The sequence below is a fragment of the Trametes versicolor genome, assembly GCF_000271585.1.
Source record: "Trametes versicolor FP-101664 SS1 unplaced genomic scaffold TRAVEscaffold_11, whole genome shotgun sequence".
Taxonomy (NCBI): domain Eukaryota; kingdom Fungi; phylum Basidiomycota; class Agaricomycetes; order Polyporales; family Polyporaceae; genus Trametes; species Trametes versicolor.
In genome coordinates this window covers 2565759-2583453 of record NW_007360331.1, presented here as the reverse complement: position 1 = coordinate 2583453, position 17695 = coordinate 2565759, and the positions used below count along the sequence as shown (strand labels likewise).

The following is a 17695-nucleotide window of genomic DNA, read 5'->3' as shown; positions in this document are numbered from 1 at the left end:
TGAGTCGCCACCCCGCGAAGAAGTCGGAGCTCAGGACACAGCCACCGAGCGACGGATCAGACGAGTTCTTCAACGCTGTCTCACAGGGCGACTTTTGCCTCCACTGCATCACCACCGGCCACAACTTCGCCAACTGCCCGGTACGCGTATGCATGTACTGTCAACAGACCGCCCCTGGGCACGTGGACTTTGCCTGTCCCTATCGCGACGAGCGTCGTGAATCCTCTCGGTCGCAATCCCCGTCGCCCGTCGACCGATACGAGTTGCTCTACCCCGACGAAGGAGACGGAGAGTCGTGAAGTCGAGGACGACTTCAGGTCCTAGAAGGGGGATTATGTTACAACGGTCCGGGCGTCTCGGACATGGACTTTGATCGCACCTCACCTATGCCTCACCTACGCCTCATGTTACTGATGTGGATGGACTACACGCGGATACGGTACAGCTACGGTGCGGACACCATGAGGCAGCGCCTCATTGTTACGGTCCCGTAGGTAGCAGGCTTGCCTCCCCTAGTACGCACCGTTTCAGCATGGCTTCTATGTATATTAGGACCCCTGGAGAGCTGAGGATGGTCCTCAGCTCGACCTGGTTATCTATCACCTTCACCCCTGAACTCGAGTCTCCTCTCCTGCCTGCTAGGCCCTTGCACCTGAACGTTACCACGACCCTCGAAGGTGTCGTCTTAACATTTGGAAGTACAGTACCAAGTCCCGGAAATAAGATATGTCCCGGAAAAGGGTGCAAGTCCCGGAAGTTGGAATGAAGTCCTGAAAATCGGAGTAGCTGTCGCACGGGATGTACTGTAACAGACAGCCTGACATTAAACACTTAGTCATACGGCTGGGCATTTGATGTTCACACTCACAGATGATGACTGAGTCCTGACAGTTCAGATAAGTTGTCATGTCAGTGCTCAGTTGTATCACAAGTCTGTATGGCATGCATCAATTGCAAATACATTTCCAAGGCTCAGGTAAACCACTGCTCTGCAGTCGCCCAGTGCTTCAGTGCTTCAGTGCTAGTGTGGAGTGGTGCCTGTTGAGTACTTACTACTTTGCTGCTGTGCTACATAGTGAAGTTGTGCATTAGATACATCAGAAGTTGCATACTAGATATATTAGAAGTTGCATCTAGTCGAGTAAGTTGCGGAGTTTATAAAATACAGGATCACTTGCTAAAAAGATTAAATGTGCAATTGGACTGTCATACAATTGAGCATGCCGATTTCCTAACATTGCAGGCATAATTTACTAAGAGTTTAGAGCATAAAAATAACACTCTGTATACACAATAAAATCTTATTCTGCAGAAAAAATTGCTTAGTGCTGCAGTATTAAAGGATATTTTTGAGTAACAAGCTGGGGTCCCGCAAGCTCCCAAAACAACAGATTGTGACCGTTTGTGCAAGAAAGGTGGCAGTCGCAAAAATTTGGTAACCCAGTGCCAATGAGTGCCAGCGGGGCCTCCCTGCGCTGTGAGTGATTGCGGATTAGTTGGAATGTCTTATCTCAAATGCAATTGTGATTGCTTTCATATCCTGATCTTATGATATTTGGTCAAGAATTCTAGATCCAACAGAATATTATGTTTTAATGATGATAAAGTGGTTCACACAACAACATGTTCAGAATAGTCATTCTGGACATAATTCTGTGAAGTCAATAATTTTCTAGTTCCTGAAGTGTTATAATTAGACGAGGTCATCGTGGAGAACGAAACCTAGCGTGGGCGCCAACTTTGGGGTGGTGGCGTTCAGTATGGGCGCTTGATCTGACCTGCTTGTCCTCGACCTTCACCTCCTCCTCCGCTTCACTCATCTGCCGCCTTCTCTGCAGTGCGTGGCACGATGCAGCTACCATGTGGCTGCTATATGCACCGAGACTGACTCACGATCACGAACCTCGCCGATATGTACATGCTCTCTCGCATATTTGACCACTGTACTGACCAAGACTGTGATACTCTGTAGGCGCAAGAACGGCAAGAGCTCCAGTTTTGCGCTCCAAATCGACGCGTCGAGGACCTTGAGAAGCTACATAAGTACCAAGGCCGAACACGCGAGGAGTTTGAGAAGTAGATCAGGCAGGCTAAAGGCAGCATGTGAGTCCTTCCGTTCGGCGCGCTCTGCGCTACTCCCAGGACCCGTTCAGGAACGAATGGTCTCTAGATGCAAGATAGAAGGTACGTACTCTCGCATACGCCTAGTTTCGTTACCATGTATCTCGAGAGGACTCGCCTGGCTTCTGTCCGAATGGATGGGCGAGCAGTGCCGTCCGGGCGGCGTGCGATATTCGATGGGCTTGTGGGGATGGTTGTGCAAGCTCAGCCTGGCGTTGCGGATATACAGGAAGGGCGGCGCGCGGGGTAGTATATGCTACCTGCAACGCGCGTATCTCCGCTGCTCGCCCTCCATAAAGCCGCCCCACGCATCCTAAACCTTCTTCTTCACAGTTCAGTCAAGGTGAATCCTCTCACGCACGCTCGACGTCGACCCCCGCATCGTCCAGCGTTGGCTCTCCTACTCCGATGTCGAGCCCAAGAACCACAACATTCAGCACGCGCGCAACCTCTTGGACCGCGCGGTCGCCCTCCTCCCGCGCGTTGACAAGCTCGGGTACAGGTACCGCCAGGAGGGAAGAAGCGCCGTCGGCGACATCATATCTTCCTCTGGCTGTACTACGCGCTGTTCGAGGAGATCTAACCCAAGGTAGTAGAGCGCGTATCCTCTCCTCCAACGGTAGCCTCTACGCCGATATAGGTGCCGAATATCTCCTTCAAATTGATACACTTCCCGATCTCCGTCTAGAACACATCTGCTCGCACGAACGACTCATCCCATCGCGGACACGGTCGGCAGAGCGCAAATGCCACTCCCGGGAGGTGAGCTCCAGTCCTCTCTTGTTCTCATGATTGGGTTTCGCGCTTGTCATCTCTGGCCTTCTGGGATAGCGGCGTATTGCGATGGCGTGGTTCAACTCATTGGATGTGCAGACAGAGCTCCGTCTCGTCAGCCGCAGCCGCGGCCGCAGCTAGCTGTCGTAGGCCCTGCGCACGTCGAGCCTTGTGCACCGCATCGCCGTGGATTCGTCAGTTGTTGCGAACACTGTTCTTCTCTGCGGAAATCCGCCCTCGGCGCGGGATCGACATGTAGCACTACAGGTTATACATGGTGCGACTGTTCCTCTATGAAGCGAGGGCACTATCACCGGCGAGGATAGATCGTATGTGTACTAATACCCGCATGAAGCGCGTCCTTGCGGGCACTAGTGCGCGTCCCGACGTGGCGAATATTAGAACGAACGAGATCGGCGAGTACCATGCGAGTGCAGGCATAGCACGCTCTTTCGCCGCCTCGGCACCTTGGCATACGGGCTAACACGACGAGACACGGCTGCTAAGACTCCCGTCACAGCGCTCAATGCACGGACTTCGCGCTCGTTTTCCCGCAAGTTAGCTCTTCGCGGACTTAGAGGCACTCACTGTGCGTTGACGGCTGCACGGCCACTATATTAGGCCCCCTCACCCAACAGCAGACGACCGCCTCTGTCGTCTCCACCGTGTCCGCCATCCTGCTCATGGACGCCTCCCTTCTCCAGCGACTCGTCGTTCGCATCGGTGGTGGAGAGTGCGCGTCTCTCATGGCCCAGGCCGTCAACCTTCGCCACCCGGTGCTGGCCTTACTAAGACGTTCGACGGCAAGGCGTTGCGCAATCTCCCCGATCCCACGCATATATTCATAATTTGCGAGCACTTGCGAACGACCTCGGAAACAACGTGTAAATCGCGGATAAACGCGACAAGAAGCCACCCACCGATCGACTGGACGCATACTCGGTTGGCCAGACCTCCTCTGTCCCCCGAAGACATCGCCCGCGCGGTCGTTTGCGCGAGCAAGCGTCCACTTCTGCCTCACTGGCGGTGGCGACAACAACTCAATGCTTGCCACCGGCATGTCCGGTCCCGCGTCCGCGTCCTCCGCATTCTGGGCGCCATCGTTGTGCGGCGGCGGCGGTAGAGACGTCACGGCAGGCTGCGGGGATGGTCGAGTTGTGGGGGCGGGGCTTGCGTCGGGAGACGTGTGAAGTGCTGTAACACTTCCACAGCAGGCCAAGAAACACGAGAGTGCGTCATATCTGTTTCGCCCTTCACCAACTGACTTCGGGGACCAGCTTCGGACTCGGCTCGATGCGAAGCCCCTTCCCGGCGTCGGGGCAGCGGCATTCGCCCGCTTTCGTCACTTACGGCTTCGAGCGGTGCGCCGTGCCGGACGTCGTTTATCGTGTAGGCGGTGCCGCCGTCCAGTCAGGTGCTGCCCACCCAGCAGTGAAGCAATGCCATGCGACTTTAGCGGTGCAGGCGCACAATTTGAGTGCGTCGGGCACCCTTTTTGAGAACATTGATCCTTCCCGGCAGACGGTGAAGAGCACGGTGTGATGACAGGAATAAGCTCGCGGCCGGCGCGTTCGCGCGGAGGCGCGCCGCCGCACTCCAGTCGACGGCGGCTGGCTCCTGCGAGAAAGGATATAAGGGTGCGGCGAGGACGAGGGTGGTCGTCGTGGTCGTCGCACACCTCCTCCAGTCCTCGTACTTACACAGGGTAGGTATCACTACGACTCGCCGCTGTCCTTCTTGTACATTAACCCTGCCTATTCTGCGCAGACCCGTTCCGACAACATGGCACACGCTCTGCGCAAGAACTCCAAAGGCCCTTGGGCAGGTCGCATCCAGGAGATGAGGTCGAAACTACGACGCTGCTTTAAAGCCGCCCTCGGTGAGCACTTTCCTATGCACTACACTTCAGCGACGTTGAGGCTGATATTTCCCGCCCTGCGCAGTCAAGCTCACGGGCAGCAAGGAGGCGCGCATGTATTGGACGGTACATGGATACCACCGGTGCCTCTATGTGCGCCGCCACGTCTACCTCGCGGGCTGGCCAACCGACATTCGTTTCACGAACTTGAGCAACCACGGGATGGCCGTCATCATGCGCCTGCAGAACCTCTGGTCCATGAAGAAACTGAAGTTCAAATTCGTCGACGACGACACCTACTACCAGAACGCGAGGACGCCGGAGGCCGTCGCGCTCGCGGACGAGTACGACCTCGGGAAGCCGTTCGCCGGCCGCAGCGACGTCAAGAAGTCCCGGTTCAACCACGAGACGGGCGAGCCCATCTCGAAGCGCGCGAAGCTGCGGACTCGCGGCGCGATCACCCCCAAGTACACGGAGGAGGAGAAGGAGTACGCCGTCGAGTGCATCCTGGACCGCCGCCCTCGAGGCCGGGGCTTCCAGTACCTGGTCCGCTGGCAGGGCTACGGCCCCGAGGACGACTTGTGGCTGCCTGGGCGCGAGGTTGAGAACCTCACTGCTCTTGATGCCTTCCTGCGCGCGCGCGGCGAGAGCTGCTAGGATAGTCGTTTGTATATCATTATCTATATGATAGCTATGCGTTCAATGTCTGTGCCCTGCGCTACTTCGTCTTGATTCCGATTGATACCCGTCGAGCAACGATTTTATTTGGACGAGGTAGGACCGTCAAGCATGAGCTTCGCGAAGGACAGCCTGTCGGACTGAGGTCAACTCAGAGCGCCCAGCCAAATAAGCGCGGACATGCGTGCCGGGCAAGTGCGTCACTGATCGTCTTTTCCCCGCACTCGACGACCTCGACCTCCCGCTCATCGTCTCTCGCGCCCTCGACCATCTCTGCTCGCGATGAGCTGTCACTGCTGCTGAACGTTGAACGTCTCGGTCTATGTTCTCCTCTCTCGTCCGCCCTCCATGGCGGCGGCTCACCTCTGCAACGCTCTCACCACGCCCTGCGTATCCTGCCCGCACATCGAGCTACTCCACCGCGTCCGGGACCCGCCCAGCATCGCGCACCAGCCGCTACTCCCGCCGCGCGGCCTTCATCGTCGTCGGTGCAGGTCTCGCATACGGTCTCGACCGCGAGTTCAATGCGTCGGCCATCGGGAGAAATCTGAGGACGCTGGGGACGGTGAGTAGTCTACTGCGCTCCGATCGCGTGTCCAGCTCTCACACGACCTCCTCCATGCGCAGTGCTTAACGATCGCGGTAGACTACAAGCTTAACTTTACGCCCGAGAAGGCGGACGAGATTCCCGCTCTCCAGGAACGCGTCGCAGAACGCGTTTATGACCTTCTTACGTCCAACGGCGGCCTCTACATTAAGATCGGTGCGTCGCAGCCCCAATACTCGCTGGCTCCTGCTCAAGCCTCGTCTGTACAGGCCAAGCCATTGGTAATAACGCTGCCCTCCTTCCCAAACCCCTCCAAGAGAAGTTTGGCAAGCTCTTCGACGATGCCCCGCAAGTGCCCTACTCCGTGGTCGACTCTGTCTTCCGCAAAGAGTTCGGGCGCGCGCCTGCGGGACCCGATGGGGTGTTCGAGGTATTCGAAGAGCAAGCAGCCGCGAGCGCGAGTATCGCGCAAGTGCATCGCGCGAAGCTGAAGACCACAGACGGCTCGGAACAGTGGGTCGCTGTCAAAATACAGAAACCGGACGTCGGGAAGCAGGTCGAATGGGATCTCGGGGCATTCCGTGCCGTCATGTGGGTGTACGAGAACTACCTGTTTGACCTACCCGTCTATTTCGCTGTCGGTGAGTGCGTAAACGCGTGTTTGCCGCTCACGCGCTCACACCGTGCAGACTTCATCACGGACCACCTACGACGCGAGCTCGACTTCGAGCTCGAGGCCGAAAACGCGCGCGCCACCGCCGCATTCGTCGCCTCCGAACCCCGCCTCGCCGACCGCGTTTACATTCCACGCGTCTTCCCCTCCCTCTCCACCAAGAAGATCATGACCGCCGAGTGGATCGACGGCGTCCGGCTGAGCGACAAGCGCGGCATCGCGCGCCTCATGGGCGACGACCGCGCCTCCGCCTCCTCCACAGACCCGCTCGCGGCCGACCGCTTCCCGCCGCTGCGCGGGGGGGCGAAGTGGGTGATGCAGACGATGATCGACCTCTTCAGCGCGCAGATCTTCGACTGGGGCTGGGTGCACTGCGACCCGCACCCGGGGAACGTGATCGTGCGCCCGCACCCAGACCCGCGACGCGCTGCACGGGGCGCGGCGCAGCTCGTGCTGCTCGACCACGGGCTGTATGTGCGCCTGCCGCGCGAGTTCCAGCAGCAGTACGCGCGGCTGTGGAAGGCGCTGCTGACGGTCGACTTTGCGGCGGTGAGCGCGGTCGCGGGCGAGTGGGGCATAGGGGCGCCGGACCTGTTTGCGAGCGCGACGCTCATGCGGCCGATTCGGTTCGCAGAGCAGGCACCGTTGCCGGACTTTGAGCGGATGAACGACTATGAGCGCGGGGTTGCTATGAAGGAGAAGCTGAAGAGCTTCCTGACAGACACGGACCGCATGCCGAAGCAGCTCATCTTCGTCGGCCGGAACATGCGGTGAGTACGCTTTAGCACTTCTTTGCGTTCTTCACTAATTTGCATCCTCGACAGGATTGTCCAAGGTATGTACTACTCTGCAATACTCACCCTCACGCTGACCGCCGCTTTACATAGGTAATAACCAGACGTTCGGCTCGCCCGTAAACCGAATCCGCATCACAGGGTACTGGGCCTCCCGCTCGCTCGCGACCTCCCCTAGCCTGGGTCTCGCAGAGCGCGCGCGCGAGCTCGGCCGCCACATCGTGTTCCTCGCGATCATGTTCTCCATTGACACGGTATTCTGGGCGACACGGGTGCGTCAGTGGTTTGCCGCGCGGTTTGGTCGCCTGCGCGGGGGCGACGGGTTCGAGGACGAGCTCGAGCGGACGATGCGCGACTTTGCGAAGTCCAACTTCGGCGTCGACATTCCCGAGAACGTGTTCGACGGCTGAGCGCTGAGCACGAGGGTTAATGGCGATAGATTAGATGTTCTTGCTAGATGATACACACGCAATCCCGGACCATGACCAGCATTCATGTATTGTAATCCACGAGTAGCGCCAGACACCGACAGTCGCGCGCCCAATAATACGGTAGTAACGGGGTAACAGAAAGGAAGGGGTAGTGCCGATGGGCAGTCGGAATCCGAAGTGCCGCTCCGTATCCAGGAGAAAAGGTAGGTAGGTGTTACAGAAGTGCGCCGCCGCGAAACTTACAGCTTCATGAGGCCCTTCATCGCGTTCGCGACCGCGAAGCTCGACTTCGCCATCACCTGGCGCGCCTCCTTCGAGACCTCCGTCTGCGCCTGCACCTCGCTGAGCTTGTTCGCGTGCTCGCCGAGCTCGCGCAGGATCTCCTCGCCCTGCGCCTGTGCGCCCGGCGGGAAGTTGTCCTTGCACACCGCGACGATGCTCGACACGATCGTGATGATCTGCGTCAGGTTCTCGTTCAGCGTCGGCGACGGCGTCGGGCTCCGCACGCCTGACAGCACACTTTGGATCGCGTATACGATGGCTTCTGTCTGCGCCTCGAGGTACGGCTGCAAAGGAAGCGCAGTGAGCTATTTGCACGGACAATCTTACGAAGAGCGCACCTTGAGCTCCGCCCACGCCTCGTCGGGCCCCTCGCCCGTCGCCGAGCTGTCGCTCTTGCTCCCGTTCATCATACCCTTCGGCTGGTCAAAGATCGGCGGCGGCGAGCTCGCAGCCGAGCTTGACATATTCGACGGCGGCCTACGCCCCTCAAGCGACGGCCTGCCCGCCGCGCCGCGCGGCGGTGACACCGGCGAATAGCGGTCGTCCCCATTGCGCGAGCTCGTGCTGCTGCCCGCGCGCTGGTGCGGCGACCGCAGCTCCTCCACCGCGCGCAGCGCCGGGGCGTACCCGTTGGTAGCCGAACTAGCGGCAGCGGCGGGCGCGAACTGCTCCTGCTCCGCCTTGGTCGCCCGCCGGATGTGCACCGTCTTCCCGATCTCGGTCACCGTGGCGGAGACGTGGCTCGCGGCGGCGTCGAGCAGAGAAACGGGCGCCATGCCCGCACTCGTCGCGTGTGTCTTCGCCGCTGCGACGAGGTTGCTGAGCGTTGCGTCGAGCCGTTCGCGGAGGGACTGGAGTGCTTCGAGGTCGACCTCGGCGCGGTCGCGCTGCGGTCGTCGCTCGAATGCGCGGACATCGTCGCTAATTGCGGAGACGGCGTTGACGACGTTCTTCATCGGCTGCAGTACACGCGTAGGCGCATTGGACCGGCCCGCCGTGAGGAGACTGTCGATGGATGAGACGAAGGCGGTGACGTGGATGTCGACGAGCGCGCCGTCCCGGGCGACGGGCAGCTGATCGTCGACCTTTGGCGGTTGTAGGAACAGTTGTGATGTCGCTGCAGTATAATGTAAGCACATGTCGACAGGGGAGCACGCGTACACGTACCCTTCACACTCCGGAGTTCCGTCTTTGCTTGTTCGTACTTGCGCTTGTAGTCCTTCATCTGCGTCTCGAGATCGCGGATGATGGCTAGGTCGTTATCCTTCGCCGCCGCGAGGTCGTCGTTCCGCTGCGACAAGTCTGTCAGCTCTGATACAAGCCCGTCCATTTCCGCACGGAGCTGATCGAGCATCTGGGACTCAACCTGGGGACCGTTAGAACTATGCGAGACGAGCAAATGAGGAGCACGTACCGAGCCGCCTCCCCCACCAGCGTCGAGCTGCTCGCGCAAAGACTGGATCTCTTCCTCGTCCTGCCGTTGCCGCCGCGCCGCCATATCCCTCTCGCGCGCCCGCTCCTCGCGGAGGGTCTCCAGCTCCTGCTGCAACGACAGCATTGCGTTGCTCTTCTCCTCCGCGCGCTATGCCAGCCGTCGTCAGCATTCCCCGACATCGAATATCAAGAGAATATACTCACCCTCCGGAGCTCGTTCAGCTCCTGCTCCATCGTCCGCACGCGCTGCTCGCCATCGACCCACTTCTGCTCGCGGTCCTGCACGTCCTCGAGATCCCGCTCGAGGCCCGTGATCCGCGCCTGCATCGTCGCGATCTTGAACTCATAGTCCCGCCGCATCCGCTCCTGCTCCTCGCCCGCCACGCTCGTCCGCCCGCCCCCGTTCATCATGCGCGCCCCGATCCCCGCGCCCGCCGACCGGTCCGATGCCGCCGACTGCCGCCCGTAGGACATCCTGTCGTAAAAGTCGTCTCCGCTGCGCCCACCGCCGCCCGAGGCACCGCCGTCGTCATCGTCCCCATCCGCCGCCTGCAGCCGCGCGCTGAGCCCGCTCAGGCCGCCAAGTCCGCCGACGGGCGGACTCCGCGGACTCTGCTCGCCGCCCTCGCGCTCCGAGTCGCTCGCGCCGCGCCTGCGCTCGACGCTGCGGTCGCGCTCCATCGCGGTGCTCGAGCTGTCGCGTTGGTCGCGCCCGTACGGCACCTCGATGTCCTCCTCCGCGATCGTGCTCTTGTTCGGGATGATCATGCCCATGCCGGCCGTCGCGCTCTGCGCGTTCGACGCGCTCGTCGACTCGCTGTTGATGCTCACGGACTCACTCGGCCGCCGCCCGAGCACCGTAGTGTCCTGCGATGGCTTTCGCCTGTCGTTCCCGTATAGATCTTGCGAGGGCTTGCGTCGTGAATAGCCGATGTCGGTCCCGCCGTACGCGTCGGCGCTCCGACGCCCGGCGTCTTCGCTCGGCCGTCGTCCAGCTCCGGGCGTGCTTCCTCCATATCCGCTGTCGTTACCGCGGTCTTCCGATGCGCGGCCGTTGCGCGGGAAGTCTGGCGACGGGTAGTCATCGTAAGTGGACCCAGGCGACGTTGCAGGTGCCGCATCCGGGGGCTGTGGACAGCATCAGTCAAAAACGCGCAGGCGAACGTTACGCGCAGGATGCGCACCTCCTCCTTGAACTCGGGATATCGGCGTGCAAGCTCGTAATAGACGTCGCTAGACAGGTCCTTGAACCGGCCGGTGGGCAAGGTAGCGAGCTTCTGGCGCGCTTGATTGCGCTTTGGATGGAAGTCATCGCGGACGGGAAGGAAGGGGACTAGGACGGCGTTGAGGATGCGTGCATGAGGCCGATGCGGGGACAGACGTACCTTCATTGTCGCTCGTGTTGTTCTTGCGGCGCATCAACTCATCGTAAACATCTGTCGAGAGCTCCTGAAACTGTTGACGGGTAAGGCGTGTGAGCTTCTGCCGTGCTGTTGAGCGGGAATTTGCAGGCTCTAGACGGGAGACGGGTCAGCATGCATGCGGACGACAGAAGATGGCGAGAAGAAAGGAGTGGCAACGGGTCGCCTGGCGGTGATGGTGCACTGCAGCATACGGTGCCGCAGCGACTGCTGCCTTGTCATGACCAAACATCCATGTATACAGACATCGTATGCAAGGACACGCGAAGGAGGTTGCAGTGGCGGACCTGGGGGGGTGTATGCGCGCGCTCCGAGAGCGAACGGACGTACCTTTTGCAAGATAGGACGCTAGATACGAGCTGAGCTCGTCAAAGTGGACTCGTGCAACGGTGCGCGGATCAGGCGCAGCAAACTGGGCGGCGGCGTTGTTGGGGAGGGGGCGGTAGGAGTCGGTGCGGTAGTTGGAGATGCCCGAGTACGTTGTGTTCGTGGGCGAGGCCGCCCTCGTTGAGCCCGCACGCCTCATTATGACGGATCTAGCAGCGAGTAAGAGGTATCCAAGGCGAGCAGACCGTGAGGCACAGCGTCGGGGAGGGCAGGGCCAGCGGCGGGAGGGGGGGAGCAGGTCGTAGTACGGAATGAAGAGGTCTTTAGATTGGCGCACTCGTCCCCTTCCGGCTTAGCTCGATCAGTTCTGCCGGGTTAGGGTTACTACAACTACTTCATTGACGACCATCACCCAGCATCTATTCAATGTTCGCTCTTTCTTCAAAGCTCGCTAGAACCGTGTTAGGACCTGTTTAAGATTCCACGTTAGAAACGCTATCGCGGGCACTAACACTAGATGTAGAACAAATGACCAGCGTGGTGAGGAAAATTTCTTCGCCCTTGGCGCGTGAGCCACAGCCGTCCTGCAGACTTGACAAAGCTCCCATGTCAATGCATATTGCGCGAACATAAAGTAACCGCTGGGACTACATTCGAGGGAGCCTTGAGGTGGTGCGAGGACCGCTCACGACAGGTCTTAGCAGTTCCCAGGCCGCATCGCAGCAAGGAGAAAACGTTTAAGTTTAGCACGTGTTCGGGAAATTATCCTGCTTTTTCACATATACGATTGTTAATCTACCTGGATGAGAAGTGCAGGTCAACTGCTTTCATTCTCTTTAAACGACCGGCAACGGTGCTCCACCACCGATACGGCTGGTATGAGTATATCAATCAAAAAGCCACAGGGCGCGACTTCACCATGAGCTAGGTTGGGATGCAAAGCATAGGTGCCCCACTCCATGAGGTCCGCACTCACTCGGTCGGGATTTCATGTTTCTCTGTCCCGATTTGGACATGGCGTTTGGTAGCCTCGTGTACTCAGGCGTTTGACGTCCATTACGGAAGCATCCCCTGCCCGAATTGCGTGCATCTCTGGCATACACCACGACGTGCGGCTGTAGGTTTTACAGTATGTCTTGCTGAACGTAACTTGCAGATAGTGCTTCCTGTCTCCGAGTCTGTGAGTACCAGGTTTAGCATCGCCCTGGACCGTAAATTCTAACATAAATATTTGCACCGCGTAGACCTAAGACGACGCACGCAGGAGCCAATCTAGTACGGCGGAGAGTTCTATCATAACTTCCAGCCGACGATCCTCATTGCTGCTCATCTATTCTCCTCGCCCCGGCAAGATTCAGATCGCGTCCAGTATCGACCGCTATCAGCAAAGCCCATTGAACGGCGTGCCGTACGCGATTTCAATCCAGTACGTCCTGATCAACTCATCACCTTCGAAGAAACCGATCTCATGATATGCGGAGTCATGGCCCACAAGATGCTCCTCACCGAGTTACCGGACGAGATCCTGAGCATGATCGTCCAGGCGGCCGATCGAGACCTGAAGACACTCTCCAGCTTGTCCCTCGTTTGCCGCGCACTGCTCCCTGTCGTTCGCGAGCATATGTTCACCGTGGTGAATGCGCGCGCGCTCGAAGAAGCGTGCATGCGCCCATACCTCGTCCACATTACCGAGCTGCAGATCGGGAAACCCGACATCGCGGCTTACGCGCGCGACACAGCGGACTGCCGCTTCATCCCCCTGCTGAGCTCCTGCGCGCTACCCAAGCTCAGATCTTTGCACATCATAAACAACTACACATGGTTCTACGTGGATGCACACCCAGCGCTCTACGAGACAATGTTAACTCTCACGTCAGTAACGGGACTCACCTTGTCCTGCAAGGTGTTCTTTGTCGACCTCCAACACCTCCAGACCATGGTCTGCGCCCTCCCAAACCTCGCGCAGCTTTCATTAGGCTTCATATCGTTTGACTTCTCGACGAATCGCGATACGCCCGAAGGTTATACACAAGTAGCCGAGCGCATATCCCCCCTTACTTCGGTACGGCCGAAGTTGTCAACGCTCTCCATGATTCCCTCGCTCTACTCAGATGCCGTGGCTGGGTGGCTCGGGTCAGGCCTGAGCAAACACTCGCTATCTACCTTGTGCATTCCGCCCAATTCGATGTTCCCCTACATCGTATTACAGTACTTCGGGCCGAACATCCAGCATCTTCACCTTCCCCTCAATGACATGCAAAATTGTAAGCGACTGTTCAGCCACTGCTACAGCGAGCCTCGACTTATTACTCACCTGAGTCTCTATAGACACATACCTATATGCGCCCTGCCTGGGCACGTACACCAGCCTCCGCACGCTGACCATCTTCTTGGGCGCCCGGTCCAATTCCCCGCGTGCCTGGGAGCTGTCGCTCCTCGTGCTGGAGGACTGGCTTCCCGCAGAGCACCTGGAAACCGTCACGATCGACATGCGCATCCCACCGCAGAACCACATTTGCGGGGCGTACACTGCCGAGATCGACTGGGACATTCTCGCGCAGCTTGATGAGGTGCTGGTTGGCCCAAAGTTCGTAACACTACGCACCGTCGAGGTTTTCGTGCAGGCGACTACGCAGCGGGATTGCGTCGAGGAGATACGAGACGTGATCGTGACGAGGATCGAGGAGTGTATGAAGAGGCTTGCGGCGGGGAAGCTGGTCGCAAGCGCGCGGGGGCTGCGGAACGCCGGATCTTCCACAGGATAGCGTGGGCAGGCTGTAGGATGCGCACTCCTTGTCATTCTCGGTGGGTGGGTTGATACGCCTACTAAAAGTGCATAACTCCGACTGACCGAGCGTGTAGGGCAACGGCGACATGACACGCTATCTCACTCTACTTTGAGAACATGCTCGACGTCTCCAGTCACCAGATGTACATGGATATTCGAATGCGAGATGTTAACTATGAAACTGGGAGTCCTTTAGTAAGTACTACGCACGATCGGCACAAAGGCGGCACGCGTACCTCCCGCACAACGCCATATCGGACAACCAAACGCCCCGCGTCAGACAAGCTCGACAGCCTCCTCCGGATCTTGCGCATCAGCGCGTTCGCCTCATCTCGCAGATCCCAACTGGGCCATGCCGTCCACTCTACCACAAACTCCACGGTCTGCACGGCCGCATACTCGCCACTGACGAGCATCTCGCCCAGCGTCTCAAGCACACCCCATGATATAGCGCCGTCTAGCTCCTCCGGACCAGGGTGCGCAAGACGCATGTCAATCGTGAGTGCTTCGAGGCGTGCCGGCGCGGGCAATCCTTGTTGCAAGACGTAGAGAACCTGGGTCCACGGGCACAAGTGGCCTTCCGGTGGGTGTGGGTCGTGCGCGTCAATGAAGAGCGTCAACGAACGCAACGATGTGTACTTTCGAAAATGCCGGGGCCAATCATCGTCGGCTAAAAGATCAGATTAGCTCTGGAATCATTCGACATATGGCGAGAACGTACGATCTCGCAGAATATATGGGCGCAGGGGCATGGCGAGATGCACAATCGTAGGCCCGAAGAGGGGAATAATCATGTCGGCCCCAACAGCAGACGGGGCGATGGTCAAAGTAGACAAGGGCATGCCTCCGGGTCGGTGCCGGGCCAGCCACCACAATGCCTGCAGAACCATGTAATTCCAATCGAGGGATAGCTTCGATAGCAGCGGGCGGGATTCCGTCATGGTGTACAGCTCCCGCCCCGCGTTGGTGCGATCGAGGGCAATCGGGGCATGGTGCGCGTTGGGATCGAGCATCTCGCTATCTGTTGGAACCTCCACGCAGTCGAGCGAGAGTGCTGACAGGTTGGGGAGGGCGCGGATGAGGGTCATCATGTCGAATTCGTCATAGAAGACGACGCGAGAGAGTGACAGTTCCGTCACCGATGTGAGTGTCCTGAGAGCGTCCCAATCTTCCTTATAGACCCTGGTTGTCCTCGAAAAGTCGATCCCATGCAAGCTCAGTGCGCGAAGTTCAGGGAGTGTGCGCCCATTTAGCTTGTGAAGGAAGCGACGGTCGAGCAGATCGGGGCGAGTCTTAAACCGAGGCCCCGCACGCAGCTCACAGACGAGACAGAGGTATGGGTCCATGTATACGTGCTCGAGGGCACGGATGTTGATTACCTTGAAGAGCTCCTGCCGCGCGATGGGAAGAAGGCGGTGGGAGAGATGGGCCACGCTTTGGAGTGCCTGCAAGTCATGGGAGAGAGACCCTACGATCTGGAGAAGCAATTCGTTGGGGAGTGTTGTAAGCATTGGAGTCTGTATTCATTTGGTATACGTAGAGGTCCAGTACGACTAGTCGCCACAGAGTGGGTGGAAGGAGTTCAAGATGAATCAGCACCGCCACTAGCACTCGGCGTAAATGGGTATACGGGGGCGCCAGCTCGGAGATTAAGACTATCCAACAGACCTGATTATCAACGCGAAGCAATGTAGTAAGCGTCACGATAGTAAGGTGATTGAAAAGCATAGACAGGTCAAGCAGACTTCGAGATCACAGGCGAGTCGTTACAACTCGTATACCAATTCCGAGAGGGCGACGACAACTCAGATTCCTCTCCGACCGCCCTGGCCCATATATAAATCGTCTCGACCCTCCACTCCGACCGCCAGAAGTAGGGAAATCTCCGCTTGGCCAACGGGTACGGCAAATCGATAGCCCTGGACAGCCCCGGCGACATTTCCTCGTGCACTTCCATACTCTGGACGACCACATACACCGGGCTACTCCGGGGTCGATACAGCACCAACCCGATAAATTTGGGGGGTGGGATCCACGCAGTGTGCGGGCCGGGTGCCTCAGAGGCGGCGGTACGACACGCGAGGGCGGCGCACCACACGCGTCCGCCAGGGTGCGACAATACGGGGCACAGCGGGAGGCGGATGCGAATGCCGTAATGCGTGTCGAAGAAGTGCGGCTCCTTGACCGTGCGCAGACCAAGCGCGCCCGTGAGCTCCGCCATCGCGACACGAACTATGTCCGCGGAGTCGCAAAAATCGTCCGGTGAAAGCGCGAGCAGGCGCACAACTGGGGGCGCCAGCGCGCGCCCTGGGGCGGGAGCGCGCGCAAGGAGGCGTGCGGGCGCGGCACGAGGGCCCCATGCGAAGATGCTGTGGTCGAAGGTGTGGCTGATGATCTCGAGCTGGAGACGGCGGAACGCGCGTTCGCTGCCCTCGCCGTAGATGAGAGGGATGTGCACGTCGAACATGCCCATGAGTGCGTATGCACGGTCTTCGGGGCGCGTCGTATGCCGTCCCGCGGCCCAGGACATGCGGCGCGCGATGCTCAGCTGGGAGATGGCGCGCGCGGGGTCGTCGGAGAGCAGGACGGCAGCGTCGATAGTGGTGATCTGCTCGAGGAGTGGGGCGAGCTGGGGGGTAGACCCAATGCGACGCCAATCGTGGGAGAAGAAAACAACGGAGCGACCGGGAGCTATGAGTTCCTGGAGCGTCCAGCCACGGGTGAACCAGCGGCTGTGGCGGAATGATGACTGCGGTTGGTGTGGGTCTTCGTCGCCAACATCGCTGAGGTAGACCAGACATATGTCGGCGCGCCCATACCAAGTAAACATAGAGTTTATTGCTTCAGAGAGTTCCGCGCTGCTAGACTTGTCGATGCAGCATGTGTCGAGCCAAACCCAGTCATAACCCTGGGAGAGCGCGGCAGCACATGCACCTTCCACTTTGGCCCACCCCCGGTGAGAGCGGGCGCGCGTGAGGTCTTGAATGTCGGAGAAGTCAACTTCATCCTCGGTCCAGCAATGAGAGAGGATGGCGTATCTAGGCGTGATCTCTGGAGAGGCGAAGGTGCGCAGTTGGTAGGTACGTGTATTCAGGAGCCGCATACCGAGTTTTCGTCTCCGTGATTAAAGTGGGTATATGGGTGACCGTCAAGATATGTAGCACGTTGCAGCCCGTGTAGGGCCCAAGAATGATTTTGTCGATGTCCGAGTTCAAGTTGACCGTCAAGCAATTCCGCCGCGGATTTCCAGCTAGTTTAATGTCTTAAATCTCTAGTGGGAACTCGTCATTCACAAATATAGTGAGTACGTTTCAGAAACAGTACTTACTCTTGCTCCTAGCCTCCTTTAATCTGTAGGAACGAAGAGTACATAGGTCGCCGAAGGTGGGATGATGGTGGTTGGGTGACACACCGGCGCCGGTCAGTAGCTTCGATCATGGATCATGGACATAAGAAGCCTTCTATGATTGCCTTTGATAGGACGTCATAAATGTTAACACTACTTATAATCGACCCTAACCCAGTAAGTAACTGCGCAGTACACAGCACGAAGCGAGGCGCGGTCGG

At 58.6% G+C, this 17695-nt stretch overlaps 5 protein-coding genes across 5 annotated transcripts; 2 read left to right on the top strand and 3 right to left on the bottom strand.

The window, feature by feature from the left end:
• Positions 1-5753: 5753 nt before the first annotated feature.
• TRAVEDRAFT_133035 (atypical/ABC1/ABC1-B protein kinase) lies at positions 5754-7855 on the top strand (the record flags this gene model as incomplete). Its single annotated transcript, XM_008045115.1, has 6 exons — positions 5754-5996; positions 6059-6194; positions 6248-6619; positions 6668-7421; positions 7476-7486; positions 7539-7855. 6 exons carry the CDS (start codon positions 5754-5756, stop codon positions 7853-7855), a joined length of 1833 nt encoding a protein of 610 aa, XP_008043306.1.
• A 260-nt stretch (positions 7856-8115) lies between these two features.
• TRAVEDRAFT_23595 (uncharacterized protein) lies at positions 8116-11539 on the bottom strand (the record flags this gene model as incomplete). The annotated part of the gene is made up of 8 exons (XM_008044410.1): positions 8116-8442; positions 8497-9275; positions 9326-9524; positions 9573-9740; positions 9797-10720; positions 10777-10925; positions 10978-11082; positions 11344-11539. The coding sequence occupies 8 exons, from the start codon at positions 11537-11539 to the stop codon at positions 8116-8118; spliced, it is 2847 nt and encodes a 948-aa protein (XP_008042601.1).
• Positions 11540-12823: 1284 nt separating this feature from the next.
• Positions 12824-14105, top strand: TRAVEDRAFT_52281 (uncharacterized protein; the record flags this gene model as incomplete). Its single annotated transcript, XM_008044678.1, has 2 exons — positions 12824-13604; positions 13669-14105. 2 exons carry the CDS (start codon positions 12824-12826, stop codon positions 14103-14105), a joined length of 1218 nt encoding a protein of 405 aa, XP_008042869.1.
• Positions 14106-14297: 192 nt separating this feature from the next.
• On the bottom strand, positions 14298-15639 carry TRAVEDRAFT_52280 (uncharacterized protein; the record flags this gene model as incomplete). The annotated part of the gene is made up of 3 exons (XM_008044677.1): positions 14298-14309; positions 14365-14798; positions 14850-15639. The coding sequence occupies 3 exons, from the start codon at positions 15637-15639 to the stop codon at positions 14298-14300; spliced, it is 1236 nt and encodes a 411-aa protein (XP_008042868.1).
• An 845-nt stretch (positions 15640-16484) lies between these two features.
• TRAVEDRAFT_76975 (HET-domain-containing protein) lies at positions 16485-17231 on the bottom strand (the record flags this gene model as incomplete). The annotated part of the gene is made up of 1 exon (XM_008045114.1): positions 16485-17231. A coding segment is annotated over one exon (747 nt), but the record flags the coding sequence as incomplete, so codon positions are not given.
• Between the last annotated feature and the right edge of the window lie 464 nt (positions 17232-17695).